Source organism: Haliotis rubra, unplaced genomic scaffold (genome assembly GCF_003918875.1).
Source record: "Haliotis rubra isolate DU_JTF1 unplaced genomic scaffold, ASM391887v1 Scf423, whole genome shotgun sequence".
Lineage (NCBI taxonomy): Eukaryota > Metazoa > Mollusca > Gastropoda > Lepetellida > Haliotidae > Haliotis > Haliotis rubra.
The window spans coordinates 248,545-271,577 of NW_025767106.1; the positions used below are offsets into that span (position 1 = coordinate 248,545).

At 39.8% G+C, this 23,033-nt stretch overlaps 1 protein-coding gene across 1 annotated transcript in view; it reads left to right on the top strand.

Annotated features, from left to right (window-relative positions):
- Nucleotides 1-23,033, top strand: part of LOC124288740 — a 75,856-nt gene that overhangs the window by 33,150 nt on the left and 19,673 nt on the right. The window contains exons 14-29 of the mRNA XM_046725269.1: nt 699-849; nt 1,766-1,879; nt 2,768-3,019; nt 3,137-3,272; nt 3,485-3,689; nt 6,693-6,839; nt 7,104-7,449; nt 7,611-7,917; nt 8,122-8,245; nt 8,427-8,630; nt 9,110-9,316; nt 18,308-18,458; nt 19,381-19,494; nt 19,660-19,911; nt 20,029-20,164; nt 20,378-20,582. Of these exons, the coding sequence (XP_046581225.1) occupies nt 699-849; nt 1,766-1,879; nt 2,768-3,019; nt 3,137-3,272; nt 3,485-3,689; nt 6,693-6,839; nt 7,104-7,449; nt 7,611-7,917; nt 8,122-8,245; nt 8,427-8,630; nt 9,110-9,316; nt 18,308-18,458; nt 19,381-19,494; nt 19,660-19,911; nt 20,029-20,164; nt 20,378-20,582 (3,051 nt within the window). The remainder of the gene's footprint in view (nt 1-698; nt 850-1,765; nt 1,880-2,767; nt 3,020-3,136; nt 3,273-3,484; nt 3,690-6,692; nt 6,840-7,103; nt 7,450-7,610; nt 7,918-8,121; nt 8,246-8,426; nt 8,631-9,109; nt 9,317-18,307; nt 18,459-19,380; nt 19,495-19,659; nt 19,912-20,028; nt 20,165-20,377; nt 20,583-23,033) is intronic.

Here is a 23,033-nt window from a genome sequence, read left to right on the forward strand (position 1 = left end):
GGTCTACGGCAATGGATGTTCCCGCTATTAAGACGTTGGCGTACTGTATCAGTACTGATTGTTTTTCCGTGTGTTACCACTGTCGATTGTCCACAACATGGCAATCTTGTTGTCTTGTGGTAACCCTTGGTCTGCCAGTACGGGGGCGATCATTTGTGCTGTTGGTGGCCCGGAAACGTTGCTGCAGCCTGTAGATGGTCCGAACGTTCACCTGGAAGTGATTGGCAACGGCTTGTGCAGTGTGGCCAGCTTCAAGTCTTCCTAGCGCCTGGTTCCTCTGAGCTGCTGACGTTGTAATGTGAATGTTTCAACCAGGTTTGGGGGTGCATTTTATAGGGATGGTCCTTGTGAACAACACGTGCAGCATGAGTTATATAAAAACCATGGAGAACACCGTACCATCTCCAAGATCAGGTTGCGTTTTTTGAGACCATTTCCGGGTTCAATTCTGAGTTTGGGAAGGAATGTCTTTGCTCAGGTAAAGTTGGAGATGTTGTCAAAAATATTCAATCAAACGATTAAATGAGTTTACAGTTATCCGTTTCTGCGAAGGAATATTCCAAACTGAAGTTTCATTTGCTGCTTAGTATATGTCCTTTGGTATGACGTGTCATGCTAAAACACAGGTTTGCTTTTATATATCCACTATGAGGGTACATAAAGGTGTATTTACTATGGAGTTACTCTTCTGATGGCAGATGGAATCAACACGCACTACGGAAGCCACATGGACAGCACCGTCTTGTGGAAAGTTTTACATAACTGTGGTCGCCTATAATGGAGCTCAGCAGAGAAGCGATGCTGTTTGTTCAGATGGAGTGGAGACGTGCAAGCCCTCCCCTGTCTTCAGTAAATCCCCAGATCTTATTTTACAGTTTTTGTCGCCATTATGTCTTATATAACTAATTTAAATAAGAGAAGCAAAGGGTACGCTTGCCCCTGGCAGCCATGCTGGTTTGGTTTATAATCAGGTCAGGCCCCTTGTCCCATTTAGGCGATATTAATGACTTGAAGATTTCATTGTAAATTACGTGATGTACAATAGGACATACTGGTGGTTAGGTAGCCCAGAGAAAATGTGTCAAATGCTATAATAAAACATTTCAATAGAAGACCAAGGGACATATTCAGTAAGATGCACATTCAAAACCCATATTTAGAAAGATGCACATTCAAAACCTGTGTAGATATGAATAAGATATTTCGTGTTAGAGTTTTTAAAATCTACAATTTACATATAACATCACTGGTGAAATTGCTTAAACCAAGACAGATTCGTATCAGTTTTATTCATTATATTAGACGATCGTTAATAGACAAAATCAGCTTTCTAATAGTTATTTACATATTTTACAAACAAGTGCTAAGACGGCTTTGATGAAAGTTTTCATTTTAATTGTTTGGAAGTGTCTTTATCAAAGATTTTACGATCACTTTAATATCCTGATTGAAGTACATAACTGCAACCTTGAATCAAAACGTGTTGTAGCCAGATGGCATCTTCACTCACAAAGTGGAGCATATTTAATACTAAATGGTATGAATATGAGTGCAGCATTTAGATAGATCCTATCCTGGCCAGACGATGGTTTCAATGCTTGATAACTTGAGGCATACATCAACCTTCCACCATCTCTGTTTCACTTGTTAATTGTCCCATTGAATTGTGTTTGTTATATAGTAATAGTTCTGATAGTTTCCTTATAGCTTTACGATAGTTTTTGTTTTAAAAAAAAGGCAGTTAGTGAAATTGTTCCATATTCAGATACCTGTTCCTGGCGAAGTGACAGCACCAGATGTTATCCAGGAACCTGCAAGGGAGAGTATGCCAGTAACTGTTCCTGCTCAAGTGGCTTTACTGGACAACACTGCCAGACAAGTAAGTCTTATCCTGACGGAAGCATGAATAGATGTGCTCGCATTGCGTAGGACCGTTTTTTCATTACCAACGTGGTCAACGTATGGGTAGTTGCATATTAATCTCCTACGTCACACGAGTGTCGTATCGCGTTGACCTGTGTCGTAACGACTTGACCTGAAATCCTAACGATTTGATTGGATAACCGATGACCTCTCAAGTACGTCACATTCTGACGTAACTATTTTTTCATTCTTAACAAACACGTGCATTCATTCATTCTACAACTTAAATGCATTGTGGGAAAGTAAACATTGCGAACGTTGCCGTGTCGCTGTTTAATTGTGAGTCGAACTGAGACATTATATCTGTCGAAAAACATAAACGCAATGTTTCCACCAGTGATGTTAGCCGAATGAAGCAACTGGAAACCAAGAAACGAGGTGCAACGGAGTAGTTTACTGTATAGTAGGAGGCTGTACGAGGCGACGACAACTGACATGCATCGTGACGTCGGTTACCATGGCAGTGACGTCATTAGTGTGACGTCATGCAAATATTGTACTACAGTACAAAACTCTTCCGCAACCTCTTTATGAAACCGGTTTCAGTTTGAAACCAAAAACATAACAAAAATACGCTATTGTGTAAATTTAAATGCATGTAAGGCGTGGGTAATAAATAAAATACCACACTCGGTCTCATTACATACGAATTATACGAAACTCGTGACCTTCCTATGTTATCTGACCTCGCTTTCGCTCGGTCAGATACCATAGGAAGGACACTCGTTCGTATAATTTGTATGTCATGACAAATTGTACGAGTTCAACATTGCGATATCCGCCTTTTCATGCCATTATAAAGAACATTTGGAGTCTGTGCCCTATAGTATCTTTTACTTTCCAGTAACAACGGAACCCACAATAAACTCCACACTCTTTCGCTTGACCACCAGCAATGGGGACACAGCCATGGAACCTTCCATCATCAACAGTGGCCAATTTCAGTCCACCACCTGGTCAAACGTCACGTCTCCATCCAGAATGTACTACAAGTTTACGGCAAAATACAAAATGGTACCTCCATCCAGACATGCATTCATTGAAGACTTCCGTATTGGAATTGTCGGCGGCTCTGCATCATTCAAACTGGAGAGACGTACGTCATCACATACATCTCAGAATATCCTTCACATACACATTACATAGTATTTGTATTTAGAATAATAATGCATTTACATTTGCACGTTGACTTATTGTATCCTTTTTCATACAGGATGGTGTGTTGTTTCAACCATGATAACCATCTGTGGAGGAGCCAGTCGAAGCAGCCCGGAGACAGACCTGTACACCTGTGAAGGAAACATATCAAGGACATCTTTACTTCTTCTACCCTTCCAACATAAAGATGTGTGAGTAGAGAACTAATTATAAACCAGAAAATAGCGGAGAGAAGCATATTTTTTGGTTGCATTGCACTGATAAGGGGTGAAGAATATGTTTAAATCAATCGAATTTACACAGACATGGAACGGTTTGGTAGTTGAGATCATAGTGCACGCTTCAAATATATCACGAGGCAGCATACTTAAATTTGCATTGTTTAAATGTTGTTCCTCCACAGTATTGTGGTTTCCTACAAGGCGACCAACGGTGGATATGTTAAAGTCCGCAACAAAGAGACAAAGAACCTTGCGACCTTCTACTACAGTGGTGCATCACAGACCCGTACCTTTACTATGACCATTGACCTGGTGCCTCCCTATCACTGTACGGGTAGTTCTACCTGTGTTGGCAGCATGTTGACAGCTCCAAATGCTATCACAACAGTAGGTATTTGACAGTGTTACTTTTTATGCGAACACATACACTCTCTTAAAGATCACATATACTCTAGGGGGTTACAAATACATAAATTACTAATTGGCATCGTTATAAATGAAACCCCATCATTAAAACTACTCATTTGGATCATTAATTAACTTAAATCGACCTTTTTGACAACAGTGCACAATTATCACCCGCGAACGAAATTTCAACCAAACAGAGGGGCGCGTGTCCGTGACGTCATGTGAGGAATAGATATGAGGGCCGATGCAGAATTCATGTACATTTCAGGGGGTAAAGTATCCTGTTTACAGGTTTGTATAAACCTGAAATCGTGACAACTGTTGTGAAAAATGAAAGCTATATGTTCTCACAATCTACTGTCATTTAATTTTGTCTCCTGCTTTGCCTAGTTTCCGAGTTATAACTCTGTCAAAATCGCCTGGCGTCGCTAGTCCTTATTTGTTTGCTGGTGATAGTGAAAACGATGATCAGCCTCGCTCATCACGGTTACGGTTAATTTCGTCAACTTAAACAGTGCGACATTAAGAAGGGTGGATGCCCATCAGATGCAGTTATTTGAAAATATCCCCGGTTGTTCTTGTCTGACTGAAATAAAGTATCAAAGTAGTTAGGGCTTTTTCAGGTTTTCTAATGCCTGGATAGTATAATGACTGATCCAAATTGATCCCATTTCTGTGGGTTATTTTATCTCGATATTTAATTATGTCATGTAAAAATATACCGTCTATTACGTATGATACTAAAGATTTACATTTGATTTATTTGAATCCGTAAACTAAACAACCCTACTTTGCCATTGCGAGAAGAATCTGAAAATTAGGTACATACAGTTTTAGCACACAGCAAATGTTTATATGTATTTCTTATGCAACAATGAAGTTCTGTTCTTATTTTCAAAACAGTGTCGGCCCATAAGTTTTCACATGTAATTAAAATTGCATGCAATACAACAATTAATACTCCCTTGTTGTAACCCGTGTTAGGTGGTATAAACCTACACATGTTATTTGTCATCATTCACTTGATGGTCAGTTAATGAATTTATAACAGGTAATATTAGTTGTAACACCACTTAGATTACCCGACAAAGGTTCCCATTTGACATTTCTTGTGTCTGGAGTAAATAGTCAACATTATAAACCTCGATCAAAGGCTTAACCGACCACATGCTGATTGATTAATTACTTTTATCTTGCACAGCGGATTTGTCAAAAGGTAGTGTTTATGTATGTTTATTTACTAATCTATACTGAATACGCTCTGTCGTGTCTGTCTGTGTAAAAACAACGTCCTTCTTTCTTTAACCGCCAATACATTGATTGATTGCTCATTATTGGCTAACTAAATTGCTTGTTTTAGTTGCCAGGTGAGCTATCTTGGGTGACCAATGAGACTATACACCAATGTGAAATACCTGAAACGATATATCACTTTTTCGTATATTAAACTGTTAAAAGACACATCACTTGGAACAGCTGCAGATGAATGGCATATCACTCGTTTTTGTGGATATTGATGGATACATTCCTCGAACAAGGTACTAGCCTGAGATTGTTCCTATACCTTTAATCTGTTTTAATTTGAATATTTGCATTTTGTTTTTAATTCATTAGTCGTAGCATTGAACAGAATCATTGTTTTTGCGGTGAAGTGTAATGAGACAGACAACATACACTAGGGCGTGTGTGCGTATTATGATTCACTTTGGCTAACTATAAAATGTCTAGATATTACAGTCCTGTTATAAATTCTCTATATGTATCAGCAGATCGCCTGCTTTTTATTACGTTTCAAAATGCATACAAGTATGATAATAAACTAATTAGTATTATAAGACCAAATATAAAGACGTACATTGACTAGTATCTACATACTGTTGAGTGGACGTTAAGCATATGAATGTAGCAAGAAATTTATCGCGCAGAATTGTCACTTCGACACCCACCTCGCTTCCGTGGAAGAAATCGTTATGTTACAAGTTGTGTCATGCAAATCCTTTTGGTCATGATTCAAATACATATTTAACTACGAGGAGAAAGTAGTTTTGATTTTCTAACTTGATGAAAACAAACCATAATTTCATTAATTCTAACAGACTTTAGCCGTGACTTCAATTAATTGGCGAACATCCGCCAGTCTGAGGATAAATGCTATTCAGGTTTGTTTTCACCGAGTTTCAAAATCGAAGCTACTTTCTACTGGTAGTAAAATATATATTTGATTGATGGCCAATAGGATTTTGCATGACATAGCTTATAACATAACAATTTCTCTCGTGGAAGCGAGGTGGATGTCAATATAATACTACTTACAATATTATTGTCACTTCGACAACAACCTCGCTTCCGAGGAAGAAATCGTTATGTTACAAGTTGTGTCATGGAAAATCGTTTTGGTCATCAATCATATACATATTTTACTACAACTAGTAAGTAGTTTTGATTCTTTAACTTCCGTGAAGCAATCTGAACACAAATAAGATATCGTTCCAAGCTTCCACAACGCTCGCTTCGCACTCACAAACATAACCCATTTAGCACGAACTGCGGGTCCTGTGGAAATCTATGCATGATGACACGATTGCCCGACCCCTAGGAGCAATTGACGACAACGCAACGATTAGGCATGTCTTCGTTGATGCCGAGAAATCGTCAAAATGACGAGCTTGCTACACACTTTATATACAATTAACTAAAAAGCCTTCCTCACATGACGTCACTGGAGTGCTCTGGCAACAGAATTACGTAACCTGTCTGAGGTTTCGTTGGCGGGCGCGAATGAAGCAGGCGACTCTTTTGCAACTTTTAATCGCACGGTATTAATTAACCACAAGTTTTGTAAGAATGATTGTGGTGTTCCGCATAAGACTAACTTCAAATCTTTCATATGGAATGGTTAAAAGAGTACAGAAAAAAACAAAGTTTATTACTTCTTTAAACCGTACAGTGCATCTGTAAAAGTACAATCCATCATTGTTGCAGTCCACATTGAACCTCCGTTGGAGTGGCTGGTCAGATACTGATGCAGGTATCGACCACTTTGTGAGGGAAGTGTATGAACTTCACGCTGTTGGGGATGTACTCAGAGATAAACGTCGGATAGCCAGGAAGCTTTTAGCAAGCTACAAGGTGAATAAGTCCTTTCTTACTTGTCATATTCGTTATTCTAAATGGGATGAAAGAATCGAAAAAGGAAACTTGATGTGGAGTATAGTAACATATCATGCGTCGTGTAATTTAAATAAGAACATTTCACATCATTGACTTCTGACCCCAAAGTATACCGCAGTATGATTGATCCTTGTCAGAACAGAACACCTTAATTAATTTGGGACGCCGAAGTATTGTTTGAGAGTATGTTTCAGTTTTTTTCTCTCTGACATCTTATTTCAGACCAGCGACAAGTTCAGAGTCTTCAAATCAGGGGTGTATTCTGTAGTATTATCTGCCTACGACAAGGCTGGTAATTACAGAAGTGCTCGACGAATCATGGTGTATGATGGTACTTCAACTGTAACAGCTCAGGCTAATAAAAAACTACGTGTGATGACAGCAGCGTCAGCATCAGCGTGGCAAACGACTTCATCTGCAGTGACAGTAGACTGGACCAACAGATACATCAACACAGTCCATTACAACAACAAGTGGCTCCTGGGCGTGGCTTCTCATGGCAACATCAGTTCGGACTATGATGATAACGAGGGAAGCAGAGGTATAGGTGAAGTCAGAAATGTTCAAGGTATGTGGCATACAAGAAAACAATACATGTCAGCTGATACGTTCTGATGTAAAAGAGATTCCTGCTGTGGCATAGACGTAAATAAGTGCAGCATTTCACTTCATAAAATGTGATACTTAATAAGTACCATATAAGATATTGTGATGTGGGATTGTTTCTAGGAATCACACGTTTCCGAACATCTTACAAAGTCGACCACCAAGGAGGGTCGTCCATCACCAGTCCACCAGCTGATAACCTGTTCACCAGTCAAGGTCTGAATCAGTCACAGACCATAACACCCTCACTAGTGGACGGGGACACTGTGCGCTTCTGGATACGAGCTTATGACATCGTGTTGGAAATGAAAGAAGAGAATGCAACAGTTCACATCGACACATCACCTCCAGTCATAGAGAACCTGTGGCTCTCTAGAAGCAGCTGTCTCAACATCAGTACACGTCTTGTAGAGGAACTTCATGACGTAATGTGAGAATGTATATAGTATTTTAGCCATTTCACAATTCGGTTTTCATCTTCCTCTTTAAAAGTTGCAGCAAGATAAGACACACGAGTTTATGCTGAAGCTTTTGACATTGTGCAAAGTGAAACTTGTCAGAAATACAATGAGGTGCAATAAATTCATGTTCATGATCATTCCACTTTACCAATAATATCTGTATCTGATTTTAGAGTGGAGTTTGATGTGTACGATGAACACAGTGGAGTGGAAGAGATGGAATGGAGAATAGTAGAAAAAGAGGAAGACAAGGACACAGTGTTAGCTATCCATGACATCTCGATTCAAAGCCAACGTGTATGTCACTGTTTTTAGCTCGTGTCCAGAAGTTAATAGTAATATCAGTAACGAAAAGAATTTACCCTGCATATTAATATTAGTACTCTTATCCTTCTTATTTTGAACAACTGAACCTAAATAGGAAGTAATTACTATAATAACATCGTTTCATGCTGTAGAATTTCATGAATAATTCCAGACTCTGGATGACTGCAAGACCATGCATGATGCAAGGGATGGTAACTGTTATTGTACTCCAGCTGGCACATGTTATCATTCCAACTACCAAGTGAAACCAGCCCTGGCAGACATAAGGGACGTCAAGCTGTCTGAAGGAAAGGCTTACTGGTTTCAAGTCACAGCTACAAATTATGCTAAACTCCAAACTGAACAGGAAGTAAAGGTATAAATGATTAAATTCTTAAATGAACTCACCTCTCATGGAATTGCTTGCATATGACATCCCCCATGTGATAATGTTAAACTGACGATTATTAACTGACACCCTTACTGGAGTATTGCCCATGATTTTGAGAGAGAAAGAGAAATGACATACGTGGACTACATTATGGCACATTCACAAAGATAAACCAAAATTAATTATTAGGTAATAAATTAACCCCACTTGAAAGGTCACATTAAGTTGAAACATGTTACTCTCGATTGCCTTTTCTGTGTAAATCATATGATTGCATAATAACTGATGCAAGCTTAATTGATACAATTAGTCAAACACTTGGTATATTTCTTTGTGGAATTTGAAATTAATGTGATTTGCCCGTTGACCATGCTCTAAAGATCTCTAAGAACGCATTCTGGGCTCTGTAAACATATCCTTAAATGGAAATGATAGACTGGTGAAACTGAACATTCACTGTTTAGATCCAAATGGATGCTAATCCCCTTCATCCAGGCGTTGTCCACGATGGTCAGCCTGGACAACCGGAAGTGGACTACCAGGACAATCTACAGCTCCACGCCCACTGGGAAGGATTCTTTGACAGAGAGAGTGCAATTGTCTTTTACCAGTACACTTTCGGACCAAGATGTTTACAGGGACACGTGTTTGACCTCAACAAAACTCAAAACGTTAGTCTTTTATTGTTCGATTGTAAACAGTGCAGCTCTGTTAAAAACGTTAACATAGACATACTTCTTAGCAGTTTCGGAAAACCAAGTTTATTGTCATGACAGCATTTAAGTTTGTTTTCACATGTCATTTGTGAACGTCTATGGCGAATAGTGCTGTCATATTCTCATCGATCAAGAGACTGACCACCTGATCAGACAAGCATTAGCTGCTGAAGACTAATTGCTTGATTCCGACAACCTTAATGATTTGTAACATAGACATACAAAAACTTTCTTGGAAAATGTGAGAAGATTTCGTCCCTCAGAATATATACTCAGCAGCAAAATAAAGGTCAGTACGAATTCAAAATTAGATACGCACTGTAATCAAACCATTACAGAAATTGACATAATAAGCAGATCAAAAATGTTTGTGTACAGTATCTTGACACATCGATGAATAACTCAGCACAATTACAAAACATTACGTGAACGTTTGCAGTCCATTCAGACTCTTGATTTCAGTATCTAGTGTGACCACCACGGTCGCCAATAACTGCAGCACAGCGCCTATGCATGGAGTGCACCAATCGATTGATGAAATCCATTGGCACCTGGAACCACACTCTGAGAAAAGCCTGGCGAATAAATCAGCTGTGTTCAGCCTTGGTATGACATTATTCAGTCTGCTCTGAATTTCATCCCAAAGATGTTCGATTGGGTTTAAATCAGGACTAAGGGCTGGCCACTGCATAATGTTGACACCGTTCTGCTGTAGGGAGTCCCGTGTAGCTCTGACAGTATGGGCCCGGGCGTTATCAGGCTGGAAAATGTTGTTCTGGTGACGTGCGAAATGTGGCATGACGTGAGGTCTGAGATCCTGGTCGATGTAGCACACCACTGTGATGCCGCCTCCTCTCCCTGGACCAAGGTTCTGGAGCACCACAGGACAGACTTTCTGGATCAGGCCTACTCCACCCCACACCATAATGCTTGCACCTCCCCATGAGTCTCTTTCCATAACACATTGGTCTGAGTAAGGCTGGCCACGTCGTCGCCATATTCTTGTTCTGCCATCTGCAGTTGATACGCAGTACCGACTCTCATCTGTGAACAGAACAGTTCTCCATTGCCTGTATCGCCAGTTTTGCTGTTGTAGGGCAATCTGAAGATGTTCACGCCGATGACGAGGGTTGAGGGTAGGTCCAGGGTAAGGTCTACGGCAATGGAGGTTCTCGCCGTAAGACGTCGGCGTATTGTATCAGTACTGATTGTTCTTCCGTGTGTTACCACTGTCTGGCGTGCAGTTTCGGATGCCTGCAAGAAGCGATTTTGTATATGCTGTCGCACAACATGGCCGTCTTGTCGTCTTGTGGTAAGCCTTGGTCTGCCAGTACGGGGGCGATCATTTGTGCTGTTGGTGGCCCGGAAACGTTGCTGCAGCCTGTAGATGGTCCGAACGTTCACCTGGAAGTGATTGGCAACGGCTTGTGCAGTGTGGCCAGCTTCAAGTCTTCCTAGCGCCTGGTTCCCCTGAGCTGTCGTGAGTCGCAGCATCCTGATGACGTTGTAATGTGAATGCTTCAACCAGGTTTGGGGGTGCATTTTATAGGGATGGTCCTTGTGAACAACACGTGCAGCATGAGTTGTATAAAAAACCATGGAGAACACCGTACCATCTCCAAGATCAGGTTGCGTTTTTGAGACCATTTCCGGGGTTCAATTCTGAGTTTGGGAAGGAATGTCTTTGCTCAGGTAAAGTTGGAGATGTTGTCAAAAATATTCAATCAAACCATTAAATGAGTTTACAGTTATCCGTTTCTGCGAAGGAAAATTCCAAACTGAAGTTTCATTTGCTGCTTAGTCTATACCATTTGGTATGACGTGTCATGCTAAAACACAGGTTTGCTTTTATATATCCACTATGAGGGTACATAAAGGTGTATTTACTATGGAGTTACTCTTCTGATGGCAGATGGAATCAACACGCACTACGGAAGCAACATGGACAGCACCGTCTTGTGGAAAGTTTTACATAACTGTGGTCGCCTATAATGGAGCTCAACAGAGAAGCGATGCCGTTTGTTCAGATGGAGTGGAGACGTGCAAGCCCTCCCCTGTCTTCAGTAAATCCCCAGATCTGATTTTACAGTTTTTGTCGCCATTATGTCTTATATAACTAATTTTAAATAAGAGAAGCAAGGGGGTATGCTTGATGCTGGCAGCCATGCTGGTTCGGTTTATTATCAGGTCAGACCCCTTGTCCCATTTAGGCGATATTAATGACTTGAAGATTTCATTGTAAATTACGTGATGTACAATAGGACCTAGTGTTGGTTGGGTAGCCCAGAGAAAATGTGTCAAATGCTATAATAAAACATTTCAATAGAAGACCAAGGGACATATTTAGTAAGATGCACATTCAAAACCCATATTTAGAAAGATGCACATTCAAAACCTGTGTAGATATGAATAAGATATTTCGTGTTTGGTTTTTAAAATCTACAATTTACATATAACATCACTGGCGAAATTGCTTAAACCAGAATCAAATCTTATCAATATTATTCATTATATTAGTCGATCGTTAATAGACAAAATCAGCTTTCTAAAAGTTATTTACATATTTTACACACAAGTGCTCAGACGGCTTTGATGAAATGAAAGTTTTCATTTTGATTGTTTAGAATTGTCTTTATTAAAGATTTTACAATCACTTTAATATCCTGATTGAAGTACATAACTGCAACCTTGAATCAAAACGTGTTGTAGCCAGATGGCATCTTCACTCACAAAGTGGAGCATATTTAATACTAAATGGTATGAATATGAGTGCAGCATTTAGTTAGATCCTATCCTGGCCAGACGATGGTTTCATTGCTTGATAACTTGAGGTATACATCAACCTTCCACCATCTCTGTTTCACTTGTTACTTGTCCCATTGAATTGTGTTTGTTATATAGTAATGGTTCTGATAGTTTCCTTATAGCTTTACGATATTTTTGTTTTAAAAAAAAGGCAGTTAGTGAAATTGTTCCATATTCAGATACCTGTTCCTGGCGAAGTGACAGCACCAGATGTTATCCAGGAACCTGCAAGGGAGAGTATGCCAGTAACTGTTCCTGCTCAAGTGGCTTTACTGGACAACACTGCCAGACAAGTAAGTCTTATCCTGACGGAAGCATGAATAGATGTGCTCGCATTGCGTAGGACCGTTTTGTATGTCATGACAAATTGTACGAGTTCAACATTGCGATATCCGCCTTTTCATGCCATTATAAAGAACATTTGGAGTCTGTGCCCTATAGTATCTTTTACTTTCCAGTAACAACGGAACCCACAATAAACTCCACACTCTTTCGCTTGACCACCAGCAATGGGGACACAGCCATGGAACCTTCCATCATCAACAGTGGCCAATTTCAGTCCACCACCTGGTCAAACGTCACGTCTCCATCCAGAATGTACTACAAGTTTACGGCAAAATACAAAATGGTACCTCCATCAAGGCATGCATTCATTGAAGACTTCCGTATTGGAATTGTCGGCGGCTCTGCATCATTCAAACTGGAGAGACGTACGTCATCACATACATCTCAGAATATCCTTCACATACACATTACATAGTAGTTTTCGTTAGCATAATAATGCATTTACATTTGCACGTTGACTTATTGTATCCTTTTTCATACAGGATGGTGTGTTGTTTCAACCATGATAACCATCTGTGGAGGAGCCAGTCGAAGCAGCCCGGAGACAGACCTGTACACCTGTGAAGGAAACATATCAAGGACATCTTTACTTCCTCTACCCTTCCAACATAAAGACGTGTGAGTAGAGAACTTATTATAAACCAGAAATAGCGGAGAGAAGCATATTTTGGTTATACTGCGCTTTGTAAAATGTTAAGGGTGATTGATGAGGGGTGAAGAATATGTTTAAATCAATCGAAATTACACAGACATGGAACGGTTTGGTAGTTGAGATCATAGTGAACGCTTCAAATATATCACGAGGCAGCATACTTAAATTTGCATCGTATAAATATTATTCCTTCACAGTATTGTGGTTTCCTACAAGGCGACCAACGGTGGATATGTTAAAGTCCGCAACAAAGAGACAAAGAACCTTGCGACCTTCTACTACAGTGGTGCATCACAGACCCGTACCTTTACTATGACCATTGACCTGGTGCCTCCCTATCACTGTACGGGTAGTTCTACCTGTGTTGGCAGCATGTTGACATCTCCAAATGCTATCACGACAGTAGGTATTTGACAGTGTTACTTTTTTATGCGAACACATACACTCTCTTAAACCGTACAGTGCATCTGTAAAAGTACAATCCATCATTGTTGCAGTCCACATTGAACCTCCGTTGGAGTGGCTGGTCAGATACTGATGCAGGTATCGACCACTTTGTGAGGGAAGTGTATGAACTTCACGCTGTTGGGGATGTACTCAGAGATAAACGTCGGATAGCCAGGAAGCTTTTAGCAAGCTACAAGGTGAATAAGTCCTTTCTTACTTGTCATATTCGTTATTCTAAATGGGATGAAAGAATAGAAAAAGGAAACTTGATGTGGAGTATAGTAACATATCATGCGTCAGTGACCAATCTCGCCATTTCGTTAACGTGTAATTTAAATAAGAACATTTCACACCATTGACTTCTGACCCAAAGTATACCGCAGTATGATTGATCCTTGTCAGAACAGAACACCTTAATTAATTTGGGACGCCGAAGTATTGTTTGAGAGTATGTTTCAGTTTTTTTCTGTCTGACGTCTTATTTCAGACCAGCGACAAGTTCAGAGTCTTCAAATCAGGGGTGTATTCTGTAGTATTATCTGCCTACGACAAGGCTGGTAATTACAGAAGTGCTCGACGAATCATGGTGTATGATGGTACTTCAACTGTAACAGCTCAGGCTAATAAAAAACTACGTGTGATGACAGCAGCGTCAGCATCAGCGTGGCAAACGACTTCATCTGCAGTGACAGTAGACTGGACCAACAGATACATCAACACAGTCCATTACAACAACAAGTGGCTCCTGGGCGTGGCTTCTCATGGCAACATCAGTTCGGACTATGATGATAACGAGGGAAGCAGAGGTATAGGTGAAGTCAGAAATGTTCAAGGTATGTGGCATACAAGAAAACAATACATGTCAGCTGATATGTTCTGATGTAAAAGAGATTCTGCTGTGGCATAGACGTAAATTAGTGCAGCATTTCACTTCATAAAATGTGATACTTAATAAGTACCATATAAGATATTGTGATGTGGGATTGTTTCTAGGAATCACACGTTTCCGAACATCTTACAAAGTCGACCACCAAGGAGGGTCGTCCATCACCAGTCCACCAGCTGATAACCTGTTCACCAGTCAAGGTCTGAATCAGTCACAGACCATAACACCCTCACTAGTGGACGGGGACACTGTGCGCTTCTGGATACGAGCTTATGACATCGTGTTGGAAATGAAAGAAGAGAATGCAACAGTTCACATCGACACATCACCTCCAGTCATAGAGAACCTGTGGCTCTCTAGAAGCAGCTGTCTCAACATCAGTACACGTCTTGTAGAGGAACTTCATGACGTAATGTGAGAATGTGTATAGTATTATAGCCATTTCACAATTCGGTTTTTCATCTTCCTCTTTAAAAGTTGCAGCAAGATAAGACACACGAGTTTATGCTGAAGCTTTTGACATTGTGCAAAGTGAAACTTGTCAGAAATACAATGAGGTGAAATAAATTCATGTTCATGATCATTCCACTTTATCAATAATATCTGTATCTGATTTTAGAGTGGAGTTTGATGTGTACGATGAACACAGTGGAGTGGAAGAGATGGAATGGAGAATAGTAGAAAAAGAGGAAGACAAGGACACAGTGTTAGCTATCCATGACATCTCGATTCAAAGCCAACGTGTATGTCACTGTTTTTAGCTCGTGTCCAGAAGTTAATAGTAATATCAGTAACGAAAAAAATTACCCTGCATATTATATTAGTACTCTTATCCTTCTTATTTTGAACAACTGAATCTAAATAGGAAGTAATTACTATAATAACATCGTTTCATGCTGTAGAATTTCATGAATAATTCCAGACTCTGGATGACTGCAAGACCATGCATGATGCAAGGGATGGTAACTGTTATTGTACTCCAGCTGGCACATGTTATCATTCCAACTACCAAGTGAAACCAGCCCTGGCAGACATAAGGGACGTCAAGTTGGCTGAAGGAAAGGCTTACTGGTTTCAAGTCACAGCTACAAATTATGCTAAACTCCAAACTGAACAGGAAATAAAGGTATAAATGATTAAATTCTTAAATGAACTCACCTCTCATGGAATTGCTTGCATATAACATCCCCATGTGACAATGTTAAACTGACGATTATTAACTGACACCCTTACTGGAGTATTGCCCATGAGTTTGAGAGAGAGAAGAGAAATGACATACATGGACTACATTATGGCACATTCACAAAGATAAACCAAAATTAATTATTAGGTAATAAATTAACCCCACTTGAAAGGTCACACTAGGTTTGAAACATGTTACTCTCGATTGCCTTTTCTGTGTAACTCATATGATTGCATAATAACTGATGCAAGCATAATTGATACAATTTGTCAAACACTTGGTATATTATGGCAATGGGACCTTATTTGTGTTTTCCATGTTGGGTTTCATCGTCTTTGTAAAATTTGAAATTAATGTGATTTGCCCGTTGGCCATGCTCTAAAGATCTCTAGGAACGCATTCTGGGCTCTGTAAACATATCCTTAAATGGAAATGATAGACTGGTGAAACTGAACATTCACTGTTTAGATCCAAATGGATGCTAACCCCCTTCATCCAGGCGCTGTCCACGATGGTCAGCCTGGACAACCGGAAGTGGACTACCAGGACAATCTACAGCTCCACGCCCACTGGGAAGGATTCTTTGACAGAGAGAGTGCAATTGTCTTTTACCAGTACACTTTCGGACCAAGATGTTTACAGGGACACGTGTTTGACCTCAACAAAACCCAAAACGTTAGTCCTTTATTGTTCGATTGTAAACAGTGCAGCTCTGTTAATAACGTTAACATAGACATACTTCTTAGCAGTTTCGGAAAACCAAGTTTATTGTCATGACAGCATTTAAGTTTGTTTTCACATGTCATTTGTGAGCGTCTATGGTGAATATTACTGTCATATTCTCATCGATCAAGGAAGTCAGCGAGACTGACCACCTGATCAGACAAGCATTAGCTGCTGCAGACTAATTGCTTCATTCCGACAACCTTAATGATTTGTAACATAGACATACAAAAACTTTCTTGGAAAATGTGAGAAGATTTCGTCCCTCAGAATATATACTCAGCAGCAAAAAAAAAAGTCAGTACGAATTCAAAGTAAGATAGGCACTGTAATCAAACCATTAAAGAAATTGACATAATAAGCAGATCAAAAATGATTTTTGTGTACAGTATCTTGACTCATCAATGAATACCTCAGCACAATTTCAAGACATTACGTGAACGTTTGCAGTCCATTCAGACTCTTGACTTCATTATCTAGTGTGACCACCACGGTCGCCAATAACTGCAGCACAGCGCCTATGCATGGAGTGCACCAATCGATTGATGAAATCCATTGGCACCTGGAACCACACTCTGAGAAAAGCCTGGCACAATAAATCGGCTGTGTTCAGCCTTGGTATGACATTATTCAGTCTGCTCTGAATTTCATCCCAAAGATGTTCGATTGGGTTTAAATCAGGACTAAGGGCTGGCCACTGCATAATGTTGACACCGTTCTGCTGTAGGAAGTCCCGTGTAGCTCTGACAGTATGGGCCCGGGCGTTATCAGGCTTGAAAATGTTGTTCTGGTGACGTGCGAAATGTGGCATGACGTAGGGTCTGAGAGCTTGGTCGATGTAGCACACCACTGTGATGCCGCCTCCTCTCCCTGGACCAAGGTTCTGGAGCACCACAGGACAGACTTTCTGGTTCAGGCCTACTCCATCCCATGCCATAATGCTTGCACCTCCCCATGAGTCTCATTCCTCAACAAATTGGTCTGAGTAAGGCTGGCCACGTCGTCGCCATATTCTTGTTCTGCCATCTGCAGTTGATACGCAGTACCGACTCTCATCTGTGAACAGAACAGTTCTCCATTGTCTGTATCGCCAGTTTTGCTGTTGTAGGGCAATCTGAAGATGTTCACGCCGATGACGAGGGTTGAGGATAGGTCTACGGTAAGGTCTACGGCAATGGATGTTCCCGCTGTTAAGACGTCGGCGTACTGTATCAGTACTGATTGTTCTTCCGTGTGTTACCACTGTCTGGCGTGCAGTTTCGGATGCCTGCAAAAAGCGATTTTGTATATGCTGTCGCACAACATGGCGGTCTTGTCGTCTTGTGGTAAGCCTTGGTCTGCCAGTACGGGGGCGATCATTTGTGCTATTGGTGGCCCGGAAACGTTGCTGCAGCCTGTAGATGGTCCGAACGTTCACCTGGAAGTGATTGGCAACGGCTTGTGCAGTGTGGCCAGCTTCAAGTCTTCCTAGCGCCTGGTTCCTCTGAGCTGCTGACGTTGTAATGGGAATGTTTCAACCAGGTTTGGGGGTGCATTTTATAGGGATGGTCCTTGTGAACAACACGTGCAGCATGAGTTGTATAAAAAACCATGGAGAACACCGTACCATCCCCAAGATCAGGTTGCGTTTTTGAGACCATTTCCGGGGTTCAATTCTGAGTTTGGGAAGGTATGTCTTTGCTCAGGTAAAGTTGGAGATGTTGTCAAAAATATTCAATCAAACCATTAAATGAGTTTACAGTTATCCGTTTCTGCAAAGGAATATTCCAAACTGACGTTTCATTTGCTGCTTAGTATATGTCCTTTGGTATGACGTGTCATGCTAAAACACAGGTTTGCTTTTATATATCCACTATGAGGGTACATAAAGGTGTATTTACTATGGAGTTACTCTTCTGATGGCAGATGGAATCAACACGCACTACGGAAGCCACATGGACAGCACCGTCTTGTGGAAAGTTTTACATAACTGTGGTCGCCTATAATGGAGCTCAGCAGAGAAGCGATGCCGTTTGTTCAGATGGAGTGGAGACGTGCAAGCCCTCCCCTGTCTTCAGTAAATCCCCAGATCTGATTTTACAGTTTTTGTCGCCATTATGTCTTATATAACTAATTTTAAATAAGAGAAGCAATGGGGGTATGCTTGATCCTGGCAGCCATGCTGGTTCGGTTTATAATCAGGTCAGACCCCTTGTCCCATTTAGGCGATATTAATGACTTGAAGATTTCATTGTAAATTACGTGATGTACAATAGGACCTAGTGGTGGTTGGGTAGCCCAGAGAAAAAGTGTCAAATGCTATAATAAAACATTTCAATAGAAGACCAAAGGACATATTTATTAAGATGCACATTCAAAACCCATATTTAGAAAGATGCACATCCAAAACCTTTGTAGATATGAATAAGATATTTCGTGTTTGGGTTTTAAAATCCACAATTTACATATAACATCACTGGTGAAATTGCTTAAACCAGAATCAAATCTTATCAATATTATTCATTATATTAGTCGATCGTTAATAGACAAAATCAGCTTTCTAAAAGTTATTTACATATTTTACACACAAGTGCTCAGACGGCTTTGATGAAATGAAAGTTTTCATTTTGATTGTTTGGAAGTGTCTTTATTAAAGATTTTACAATCACTTTAATATCCTGATTGAAGTACATAACTGCAACTTTGAATCAAAACGTGTTGTAGCCAGATAGCATCTTCACTCACAAAGTGGAGCATATTTAATACCTAATGGTATGAATATGAGTGCAGCATTTAGTTGGATCCTATCCTGGCCAGACGATGGTTTCATTGCTTGATAACTTGAGGTATACATCAACCTTCCACCATCTCTGTTTTACTTGTTACTTGTCCCATTGAATTGTGTTTGTTATATAGTAATAGTTCTGATAGTTTCCTTATAGCTTTACGATATTTTTGTTTTGAAAAAAAGGCAGTTAGTGAAATTGTTCCATATTCAGATACCTGTTCCTGGCGAAGTGACAGCACCAGATGTTATCCAGGAACCTGCAAGGGAGAGTATGCCAGTAACTGTTCCTGCTCAAGTGGCTTTACTGGACAACACTGCCAGACAAGTAAGTCTTATCCTGACGGAAGCATGAATAGATGTGCTCGCATTGCGTAGGACCGTTTTGTATGTCATGACAAATTGTACGAGTTCAACATTGCGATATCCGCCTTTTCATGCCATTATAAAGAACATTTGGAGTCTGTGCCCTATAGTATCTTTTACTTTCCAGTAACAACGGAACCCACAATAAACTCCACACTCTTTCGCTTGACCACCAGCAATGGGGACACAGCCATGGAACCTTCCATCATCAACAGTGGCCAATTTCAGTCCACCACCTGGTCAAACGTCACGTCTCCATCCAGAATGTACTACAAGTTTACGGCAAAATACAAAATGGTACCTCCATCCAGACATGCATTCATTGAAGACTTCCGTATTGGAATTGTCGGCGGCTCTGCATCATTCAAACTGGAGAGACGTACGTCATCACATACATCTCAGAATATCCTTCACATACACATTACATAGTATTTGTATTTAGAATAATAATGCATTTACATTTGCACGTTGACTTATTGTATCCTTTTTCATACAGGATGGTGTGTTGTTTCAACCATGATAACCATCTGTGGAGGAGCCAGTCGAAGCAGCCCGGAGACAGACCTGTACACCTGTGAAGGAAACATATCAAGGACATCTTTACTTCCTCTACCCTTCCAACATAAAGATGTGTGAGTAGAGAACTAATTATAAACCAGAAAATAGCGGAGAGAAGCATATTTTTTTGGTTGCATTGCACTGATAAGGGGTGAAGAATATGTTTAAATCAATCGAATTTACACAGACATGGAGCGGTTTGGTAGTTGAGATCATAGTGCACGCTTCAAATATATCACGAGGCAGCATACTTAAATTTGCATTGTTTAAATGTTGTTCCTCCACAGTATTGTGGTTTCCTACAAGGCGACCAACGGTGGATATGTTAAAGTCCGCAACAAAGAGACAAAGAACCTTGCGACCTTCTACTACAGTGGTGCATCACAGACCCGTACCTTTACTATGACCATTGACCTGGTGCCTCCCTATCACTGTACGGGTAGTTCTACCTGTGTTGGCAGCATGTTGACAGCTCCAAATGCTATCACAACAGTAGGTATTTGACAGTGTTACTTTTTATGCGAACACATACACTCTCTTAAAGATCACATATACTCTAGGGGGTTACAAATACATAAATTACTAATTGGCATCGTTATAAATGAAACCCCATCATTAAACTACTCATTTGGATCATTAATTAATTAAATCGACCTTTTTGACAACAGTGCACAATTATCACCCGCGAACGAAATTTCAACCAAACAGAGGGGCGCGTGTCCGTGACGTCATGTGAGGAATAGATATGAGGGCCGATGCAGAATTCATGTACATTTCAGGGGGTAAAGTATCCTGTTTACAGGTTTGTATAAACCTGAAATCGTGACAACTGTTGTGAAAAATGAAAGCTATATGTTCTCACAATCTACTGTCATTTAATTTTGTCTCCTGCTTTGCCTAGTTTCCGAGTTATAACTTGTTTTCATAGACGACTCTGTCAAAATCGCCTGGCGTCGCTAGTCCTTATTTGTTCGAGCCAGACGCTGGTGATAGTGAAAACGATGATCAGCCTCGCTCATCACGGTTACGGTTAATTTCGTCAACTTAAACAGTGCGACATTAAGAAGGGTGGATGCCCATCAGATGCAGTTATTTGAAAATATCCCCGGTTGTTCTTGTCTGACTGAAATAAAGTATCAAAGCAGTGTGGGCTTTTTCAGGTTTTCTAATGCCTGGATAGTATAATGACTGATCCAAATTGATCCCATTTCTGTGGGTTATTTTACCTCGATATTTAATTATGTCATGTAAAAATATACCGTCTATTACGTATGATACTAAAGATTTACATTTGATTTATTTGAATCCGTAAACTAAACAACCCTACTTTGCCATTGCGAGAAGAATCTGAAAATTAGGTACATACAGTTTTAGCACACAGCAAATGCTTATATGTATTTCTTATGCAACAATGAAGTTCTGTTCTTATTTTCAAAACAGTGTCGGCCCATAAGTTTTCACATGTAATTAAAATTGCATGCAATACAACAATTAATACTCCCTTGTTGTAACCCGTGTTAGGTGGTATAAACCTACACATGTTATTTGTCATCATTCACTTGATGGTCAGTTAATGAATTTATAACAGGTAATATTAGTTGTAACACCACTTAGATTACCCGACAAAGGTTCCCATTTGACATTTCTTGTGTCTGGAGTAAATAGTCAACATTATAAACCTCGATCAAAGGCTTAACCGACCACATGCTGATTGATTAATTACTTTTATCTTGCACAGCGGATTTGTCAAAAGGTAGTGTTTATGTATGTTTATTTACTAATCTATACTGAATACGCTCTGTCGTGTCTGTCTGTGTAAAAACAACGTCCTTCTTTCTTTAACCGCCAATACATTGATTGATTGCTCATTATTTTTTTTATTTTTTTTAATTTTTTATTTGCTGTTGAATACATGAACTCAAAAACTGTACAACAGTATGAGATATCTTGGTACACAAGCTGTGATGGGTTCGAGATACCCATGATCACCTCAATGAACACACACTGAGCAAAGAAGGACCTTAAAAGATAGTTGCATGGTAACAATGGTAGCATGATATATATATATATATATATATATATATACAGTATGACGTCATTACATATATATTGTGACGTCATAATAGGGACAACATTCTAGAGCGACAAGGTCACAGCTTGCAATGGTTTAACATTGGTTTGTACTTGTCTATGAAGTAGTGTTCTTTTAAAATTCGTTTTACTTTGTCCGAATTTTGAACTTGATAAAAAGGAAATATTGTAAATTTAACATCGTTTCCTTTCGCACAGACATCTAGATGTTCACTCAGTGGGATACATCGGGTTTCAGGACACTTTATTTGTTGTTTGTGGACACGAACCCGGGCTCTTAAATTTTCTGATTGACCAATATACTGTTCATTACAGCCTGTGCATGTTATGACATATATTATGTTTTTGCAAGAGCAGTAAATAAATTTGGCTTTTGTTAGTATCTTTTTAAGATTCTGATTTTGTCTTTTGCTATTTATTATTTTTCTAGATTTCAGCATTGATTTCAGTTTTTCATCTTGTTCTAAGATGCACATATTTGTTTTTATGTTCTGGAACACATTTGGGTTCAACGGATTATAAGTAGATACAAAAGCAATTACTTTTTCCTCATTGGTTTGTTTCATCGTTCCTGTCAAAAGATCGTCTCTATTAAGCTGTAAAGCTTTATATATTCCGTCTTCAACAAGAGAATTTGGATATTCCTGTAATAGTAAAACGTCCTAAGTTCATTCAGTCTTTGATTGCGGGTGTCTTGGTTTGAAACTATTGTACATATTCTTCGTGCCAGGTTATATGGAAGACTTCTTTTGGTGTGGCTCGGATGGCAAGATTTGAAGTTTAAATATTGTTTCGTATCTGTAGGTTTGTAGAAGATATCTGTGTCCATTTCCGCCACGATTTGATGACCAT